This window comes from Schistocerca americana, chromosome 8 (assembly GCF_021461395.2).
Source record: "Schistocerca americana isolate TAMUIC-IGC-003095 chromosome 8, iqSchAmer2.1, whole genome shotgun sequence".
NCBI lineage: Eukaryota > Metazoa > Arthropoda > Insecta > Orthoptera > Acrididae > Schistocerca > Schistocerca americana.
This window is the reverse complement of record NC_060126.1, coordinates 100,969,165-100,978,275: the sequence shown is the minus strand read 5'-3', so window position 1 is coordinate 100,978,275 and position 9,111 is coordinate 100,969,165. Positions and strand designations below refer to the sequence as shown.

Genomic DNA, 9,111 nt, shown 5'->3' with positions numbered 1-9,111 from the left:
CCTCCTAATTTATTTAATAGTTTTTAATAATGAACAGATGACTTGTCTACCCTTGTCCTCACTGCAAATGGGTCCCCCAAGTGATCTGCTCTTAGTTTTTAATCTCTCCTACCAGAGTTAGAAACTATTAGTTCTGGTAGATAGGTCAGTATCACTTTTGTATGTGAATGGGGAGTATTAAACTGGTCACTACTGGACAAAAATACTTAAACAGTAGAGAAATGCATGCTTGAACATAAATGCAGATACTAGCCAAGCTTGCATGTGGCACTGTTGTCTGATCACAAATAACACCTATACAATGTTCTCAATATGTTGCAAGTGTCACTCATAGCCACAACAGTGTACTGTATAGTTTCGAGTGCATTATATTGCAGCTAAGTTAATTCAAATGCAGTCAAATTGTAGGTGATCTTATGGTGGATGCTTCCATAACCAAGGTAGCCTAAGTGTTTGGTGTTTCAAGAGGCCCCGTGTTGTAGGTTTACACCACATACAGAGAAAGCAGATCATCATCATCATCATCATCATCATCATCATCATCATCATCATCATCATCATCCACTAAGTCCCAATGCAGATGAAAGTGCGTATTCCGTGATCATTTTGGATCATTTCTGGACAGCTGCAAAAGTCACTGTAGAGCTGCATGTTCCACTTGCGAATTCTGTCAACACCAAAAATACATGAAGGGAGCTCTATAAGCTGGGAATTGCAGGGCAAGCTGGAATTCCAAAACCACACATCAGTCATGAACATTGCCTTAACAGCAAAAAGTTGTCCTGAGCCATAAAATCTGGACTACGGAGCAATGAAAGAATGCCATTTGGTCAGATGAGTCTTGTTTCACACTGTTTCCAACTTCTGACACAGATTACTTCACACATATCATTCCTGGCCTACAATGCATACTGTGTACTGGCAAGAGGTGTAGGCTACATGATTATTTAGGCAGCCATATTGTGGTACTGCACGGACCCCAAGGTTATCTGCAAAGTTGCATTACTGCCGAGGACAGAGGTGACCATTCTGGTTGATCAGGTCCATCCCATGGTACAATAGTAGTTTTCTATTGGTGATGCTGTGTTCCACGATGACAAGCCCCAGTTCTCAAAGCTCACATCACCCAAGACTAGTTTTGTGAGCATGCCTATGAATTGTTGCATCTTCCCTGGCCACCAGTCATCAGAACTCAATATTACTAAGCCTTTGTGGTCTACTTCAGAGAATGCTATCCGTTTCCATCAGTTACCTAACTTCTGACCATTTTCCAGGAAGAATGGTGTAAGATTCCCTTGCAAACTATACAAGACCTATAATTATTCATTCCGAGATGACTGGAATCTGTTTTGAATGCCAGCAGTTTCCTTACACAAAAATTATGCATGGTAATGTTTACGTTTTTGGTGCTTCCATATATTTGGGCTTATGCTGCAAGCATTTCTATCTCATAATTTACTGTCATTTCTAAAATACTGTGATATGATTTTTATCCTTTTCATAAGGAAGATGCCAACAATAGTTTATAAAATACCATATGTTTATAAAGTCTTATTATTTTCACAATGTTGGAGCATGAACTGATTCTTGGGTGTCTGAAGCACTACATACAACAATATCATCATAGTATCAGGAAACAAACCAACATGCAAATGCATGGCATTGATAGAAAATAAAGGGGAACAATGTACAAATGGGTTAACATAAAACGAAACATTTGTGAAAGTTTGGGAATAAAGTGAAATGCTTAAGCACAGAAACACTGGAAGGAGGCATTTAAAAATAAACAACAAGTAAAACAGGTGGGCATTGACACACCAGCGCACAATGCCATTTTATTTGCATCTTTAGCTGCTTTTCAAGTATAAATTTTATCTAAAGCACAGCACAGGCCAGTGGGCTCACATACGGCACAATCATGCCGACATCTTTTTACTGTAGCACAAACTCACCTTCCTGTAACACGTGAGCATGAGCAAGTTAAGTTCTTAGACTGGAATGGCAGTTCTTTGAGGGAATACTTAAAAAAGGTCAACAACATTAGAACAGTACTAAATATTTCTACTGGTTATTGCAAAAAGTGAAAATGTTGTAGAATGGTCTTATCTCCACATTATCACAGTCTATAGTTGTAAAACAAAAGGCATCTTTGACTGAATGTCTGAAGGAGATGACTACAAAAAACAATTACTGTGATCTCTACACGCTAAAACCTATGCTCTGCATATTCAAGGAAATATTCTGATACCCGTGTGCCAGCAACAGGGCCAAAACCTTCATGTTGTTTAAAAAACCAGATTGATCAATATCCAATCTTAGTGTTTAGTGGCTCGAGAGTAGATTTGGTAACAGTCTTCCAATTAACAATGGTGCTCACCTGGATGTACTCATGTTTTTGCAAGTAATTACACTTTGTATCCAGTACCAGTGTTGTTTCTAGAAAGATAACTAATTCCTGAGAATTTAAGACAGAAAAAACATTTCAGGCATCTACAAGTCTTTGTTCATGATAAACTAACTCCACTAACAAAAGAATTAGTAAAGAAATATAGTGCAATTACTGTGCTACAAAAATCATGTGATTTTCAAGGTTATGACAATTCCTTTTATATTGTTAATATATTTCAGACATTTAACAGCAAATACAATTAAAATAAATTTAAATAACATATCAACCTCTGCAATTTGTTGAACTGAAATGTCAACACTTTCAAATTCATATTCTCCCCCTGGTAGGGCACAAAGCCTAAAAAGATCTTTCATACTCATTACAAATTACATTTTTTATTTCCACAATTTTGTAGAAACATGTCCATCTTCAAATCACCCCATAAAGTAATGTGGATTTTTCGTACAGATATCACCCTGTCAGCAGGAACAATAACAAATAGTTTTCTAAAAATATTTGCCACATTCAGCCAGTTCACTAAAGAAAATTAATAAACAGATTAACAGCTGCTTTGACAGATGCTAAAATAAAATCATGTAATGAAGAACATTTAATTTTGATACTAAAAAAGTGGCACATAACTGTGACAGATGACATACATGCAGCAGCAACAGTATAACAGTAAGCCAGTGATTTTGTTTACTTTCCCTATTAAGAAAACGAGAGATCACATACCTTCACTTTTTGATCAAATGTATGGCTACATCAAAATAGACTAATTTATATACCATTGCAGGCATTATTTCATGTAACAACCTTATGGGATCCATTTTAAATGCTTGCATGCTGTAATACAATCACTGACAAATTTGATCCACATGACCAAAATTATGAGGACCTCACAAACACATGGAGCAGTAAACTATTTCCATACATTTCTACACAGTGATAAAATATTCACTAGGTTACACATCTTACAAGTTCAAAGGTTTACTGGGATTTCCTTTAGTTCTTACTATTCTACACTGAATGTTGCTGACCAAGAACAACTGACCTCTCTCATTATTATGTTTCAATTAATTGTATTTCTTGATTTTAGTTAGCATCTGGTACTGAAATAAAATTATGCAAAGGTATTGCATTCAATTTGCCTGTTTCTGATAACTGATTCTCCACACTGATATGGGCAAATGATCCAGGAAGCAATGCTGCGAGGATAGTAAAGTTTTTAAAGAGCTAGGTAGCTAGATGGGCGAGGTGTGTTGGACCTAAACTCAAATGAGATTCTAAGAAGAAGACAGATTACCATTAACTCAATTTCACACAGTTTTGGCCTGGCCAGAGGAGAATGGAAGTTCACAAACAGACCCTTCTCTCTCTCTCTCTCTCTCTCTCTCTCTCTCTCTCTCTCTCTCTCACCCCCCCCTCTCCCTCTCCCTCTCCCCCCCCCCCCACCACCACCATCACCAGCCAGCCCCCCAGGAAAGAAAGTGCTGCCAAAAATAATAGGTGCTATTTAACTTGCATCTTTGAGTTAACATTTTTCAGTCAACTGTTCATTACGTAACATGACTCTGTTAATTCAAAATGTACACACACAAAATACAAGGTGAAGATAAGTGTTTCATATGATGTCTTAAGAACCATTAAAGACAAGGCGCAAAAATACATGTACCCAAGAAACTGGAAATAACTGTACTGTAGAAGATAGTGCCCATGATTAGGTAAGAAGAAAGAATAGGCATTGAAGTTGAATGCTATGAACAAACCACTGCAAAGAACATGAAGTAGCTACAATTTGAAGAATAAATTAATTATATACTGAGGGAAAGAAATATTGCAACAACTGCTACATGCATGTGAAGGAAAAGAACTTGGTTTTATCAGTACATTATATAAATAGAAACAATTACTCGGCAATGGTCGGAGTTTGACCGCCACTAAAGAATTAAAATGTCAATTTCTTGCACTCCCACGAATATGGTGTCCCGCTCATTTATCTGCCGCTCAGTAGCACATTATATACCAACAATTGAATCAAAAACTTCACAAGCCCACAGAATAAGTCACTGTGATCACAGTTCATACAATTATTGCACAAACCACATTACTTGGGGAATTATCTAAACCCATAAAGCATGTGTCTGTTGCACATTGAAAGATACCACTCATTAATTTTAAGTGCACTGAAAATAAAAACCTTTGTAACTGGAATTTTTTTAAAAAAATTACCTACTGGGATGCATACATGTTAACAGCACTGTAACATACATGTTCAACACACTAAACACTTTCCAATCAATATGAAACATCGGGTGTCATTGCAGAGCGAATGGCTGCCACTAATTATTTAATTGTGGTCCAATAAAAGTACACTCAATCAATGATAAAATAGCATATTTTTTTAGTAATAATATTAACAACCTTAAACGAAAATTTTGAATATTTTTCACCAAAATTCATGATGGCATTACCAATACAATCCTAGGGAGAATGAATGAAATGCAATAAGACTGCATAGATACAATTTTGTTTGAATCGTCTAACATTCATCTCTGCAAGGAGAAGATATCAAATTGTTAATTTCATTGTTTGAAGATTTCTAGAGTATTTGTTTCACAATGTCATTTCTCGCTGTAATGTTCTGCAGTGTTTAAACATTGGACTTAACATATTCACTTAATATTCATGTTAAAAAATACATGACAATGACAAGAAAACTGGCTATATGTGTAAATAATTTAAACAATTAGGAGATGTATTCAGCAGACAAGGGAAGTACAAAGTAGTTAAGTATTACTTACAAATAACACACTTTACCCTCCATACTGTTCTTCCTAAGCGAGAGCTTTGTGTAGATTAAATGCTTAATGTTTTAAAAACTGATTTTTTAATCTTTACAGAATCTCAAATGTTTAGTACTTTAAATTTAGAAAAAATGTAATGCCCACCAACAAATGATAAATTCCCAAATTACAGCAAACACTTATCTCAGGAAATTTGAGGTAAGAATACCTGTTGCACTGCTCACGAACTTTACCAACACAACAAGCAACAATTACAAGATGACAGAGGTTGCTATGAAAACCTAGATATCAAAATTAATAATATATCTCAACTGAAAAGAGGCAGTTATGTGCTGATAGTCCCAGTATTTTATCACTTTTCATACACCAGGATTTTCAAAAGACAGTAACATGGAGTACCCCCCCCCCCCCCCCCCCCCCACACACACACAGAAAATGTATTTAAGAACACACATGACCACCATCTTCTCTAGAGATAGGTATTTATGTAGGAAAATACATGAGAAACCTATAGTAAAATATAAGTATGTATAAGAAAAGAAAGCAGCACAAAATTCAACACATTTCAAGGTTTGTTAAAAAACATGAAGTATGAGAAAGCCAAACATATCTCAACACATTAACTCCCATACCACTTTACGTACTGGTTGGGGATTCATCACAAAGCATGTAAGGACACTGCTTTATGGAATATTCAATATCTGCTACTATTTTGCGAAATATGCAGAAAAATACTTTCAATTTTCTAAACTGTATCACTTTTCCCATAAAGGCAATGAATTAAATATAATCATGAATTATGTAACGCTTTCATAAGAATGCATGCCATCACATGAACATAGTGATAGACAAAATTTTCTAATACTTGTTTGAAAGACAACTTTCTGACTCTGCTTCACTGATCAGATACTAATTGCAAAATCCTGAAACTAATAAATGTTATTGTAAAACAGTATATCTCACTCCTAGTAACAGCTATTTGAGAAATTCAGACTGATGGAAGACACATCCTTCACATGTCTCCTATATTTTCCTCCTCCTGCTGGAGTGATAGCTACACCACTTAAAACACCACCTCAGATGAAGAAGCGAACTCTTACTTACCAATGAAAATAATAATAATAATAATAATAATAAAAAAAAACAACCTTAAAAGTCAACCACAATGATGAAAGTAGAGAAGAAAATAATACAAGTAAATGAGTTCATTTGGGTACATGAAAGTACACGATTAACTTGCCTTCTGTGAGAAACAACTGCTTCAATATATGACGCAGCAAAAACTGCTACCATACTGTTTCTTTTGAATTAGGGCCTCAACAACTGCACTATCAAACACTGTAGATGCTTCATCACACCTTCAGTTAAAGTTACAAAAGTATGAGGTAAATAAAATACCTCATGTAAGTTTTGCATTAAAATCTACAAAATGTAAAATGAGCCACCTCAGCACTCTGCTGCTGCCTCATTATGAGGCGTCATCATCAGAAGCACCACCATGAATTGTTGCATAAAATATATCACAGGCACCTTATTTGTTTGAGTATCCATTCTCTTTTCCTTGCTCCATCATCAATGTTCTTTGTAATCTCTTTGTGGAACATACACAAACCACAGTTATTGTTTAAGCAATGTATTGTGGGATGGAAATGAGAAAGTAAGTTAATCACAGATGCAAAAGGTGGGAGCTTTTTCCCTGTTTTTGTACGTCAAAAGGAATCTTTATATAGTTTGCTCATGTGTAATCTCTCGCATCATATGCACACGCTCAACTACTTCCCTCAAAGCTGCCATTCCATAACATTGCCACCAGTACTCATTTTTACTTTTAACTCCAACTGCACTTGCAATTTTACTTAATAATTAGATTATCTACTAGTTTCTGACTCCTTGTCATTGATTGTGTGGCAGAATCACTTGTATAGGATGTGGTTGCCCACTGCCAACTGGAAAAAAAGAAAAAAAAAATATGTTAGTCTTCATATATAACAAAAAGAAATACAGACTTTACACATGCATTTGACATTAAGTGAGAATATGCTAAAGAAGACTGTAAAATTACAAGTATATAGAACAGCTGACCCGTAGGTACTCCACGAGATGACATTCCAATTGCTGTCAATTTTATTTCTACTTCCCAATGTATTACTTGCCTTAAAGAACTGTTCCTTCCTCAGTGAGGATGAGGGGTTGGTTTGGTCAGGCTGGAAGAAGTGGCAAGCAACTCAGACCCCAGACTGCAAGGGACCCCCTGTGTTCTAGACATAAGATGTGGCCAGCCATCCTGTCTCCTTGTAAATTTATGATAAAATAATTCATATGTGAAGTTAATCGAGGACTCTGAGCTCAGAATTGATCTACCACAAAAATTATATTAAAACTGCAACTCCACTGAGCAAGGAATTTTACACAGTTTTAATTTGTACAAGATTACTTTAGACACAAATGAGATTCTCAGTTTTTGGTAGGGAATGAAAACGTAAAATGCTGTTGCACAAATAAATGCTAGCAGTTGCCTGGAGTGATAGCAGTAGTAAAAAGAATAATATACACTAAAAACCATCAGGATTCTTTAAGGTCCTTCCCTGCCTAGCGGTCTAGAGGTTCCCACTATCACGTACTCTGAAAAACCTTTTTTTGTGTTAATTTTCACACACATTGCCAATACGCATTGCTTAAGTTTCACTATCATCAGTTCAATAGTTGCAGAGGCACAGTAATTTATTTGATCCCATAATGCAGCACTGAACAATGTACCCTGAGTTTTCGGCAACTTTGAGACCTAATTAATATCTCTGACAAAATTTTCTTTGAGGAAACTAGCCCCTCTTGAAGAACTGTTTACACTCTCATATAGTAATGAAAAAAATGAGCTATTTTCATACAAATAATTTGAAACTAAATCTGCAGAAAAAATAGCTGCTTGAAAATGTGAAGTTTAGCTTTTTATATCCACAGAAGTAAGTATGTGATGAATCTTATCTTTGCATGTACTGACTTACCAACACAAAGTTTAAAAATGTAACATTTCATTCTTCGACTGCTTTCCAATAGTTTACAAATAGAGGCAAAAATTCACAATTTTTGTAAAAAATGCTAAAAATGAGTATTTTAGCACACTTTTACAAAAAAGTGTATTCATTTGCAATGCCTGTGCTTACGGTCCTAGTGATGACGTAGTGAAAATGTACCTGTATTCTATTGGTACTCTAATCTGATCTGTCTGATTATGTTTTACAGATTTTTACCACACACTGGTTAAGCTTGAGTCATAAGAACTAGAAAAACTACAGGAAAAGTAAGGCATTTGTCATGACTTCTCTTAACATATTTCTGATAGCTGTTCTGCTGTAATAGTTACAGAATCAAACTAGTTGTAAACTTCACAATTTAACTGTGTATTACCAAGGCACTGGAGATCATGGCAATAAAATTGTTGCATAAAACTGTAAAACATATTCTTTATGTTTTACTCAATTGTCACACTGTATGAATTTTGATAAAGTTCACTACAATCTGTCTGAAATTTTTTGGATAAGGTTTCATGTTAATGAAAAAATTGAATGTGTGCCTTTATTTTGCAATGCTACAGATGAGCTAGTTTAATCCCAGTCTGAAGTATAGCATATTTTGTGTTCTCATAGTTTTCTGTTTATGTGGGGCATAAGCGCACTGGTGCAAAAACTGTACAAATCTGTTGCTACATTACATCGTGGCTCCATCACTGATGGTTTCTTCCAAAGTAAGAGAATCATCATCCCCATCACCATAGGGTCACACCTGAAGCTGTGCAGCAGCAGCAGCAGCAGCAGCAGCAGCAGCAGCAGCCAGAGGTAGGTTTCTTTACCACAAGATTCCAAACCTGATAAGATTCTCTTCATACAGAACCTCATCAGGCCTGATAAGGGTTTGTTT

General features: G+C 35.7%; 1 protein-coding gene across 1 annotated transcript in view; it reads right to left on the bottom strand.

Moving 5' to 3' along the window:
* Positions 1-5,601: 5,601 nt before the first annotated feature.
* LOC124545283 (ataxin-2) overlaps positions 5,602-9,111 on the bottom strand; it is a 136,276-nt gene continuing 132,766 nt past the window's right edge. The window contains exon 13 of the mRNA XM_047124166.1: positions 5,602-7,142. Within this exon, the coding sequence (XP_046980122.1) occupies positions 7,090-7,142 (53 nt within the window). The 3' untranslated portion in view covers positions 5,602-7,089. The remainder of the gene's footprint in view (positions 7,143-9,111) is intronic.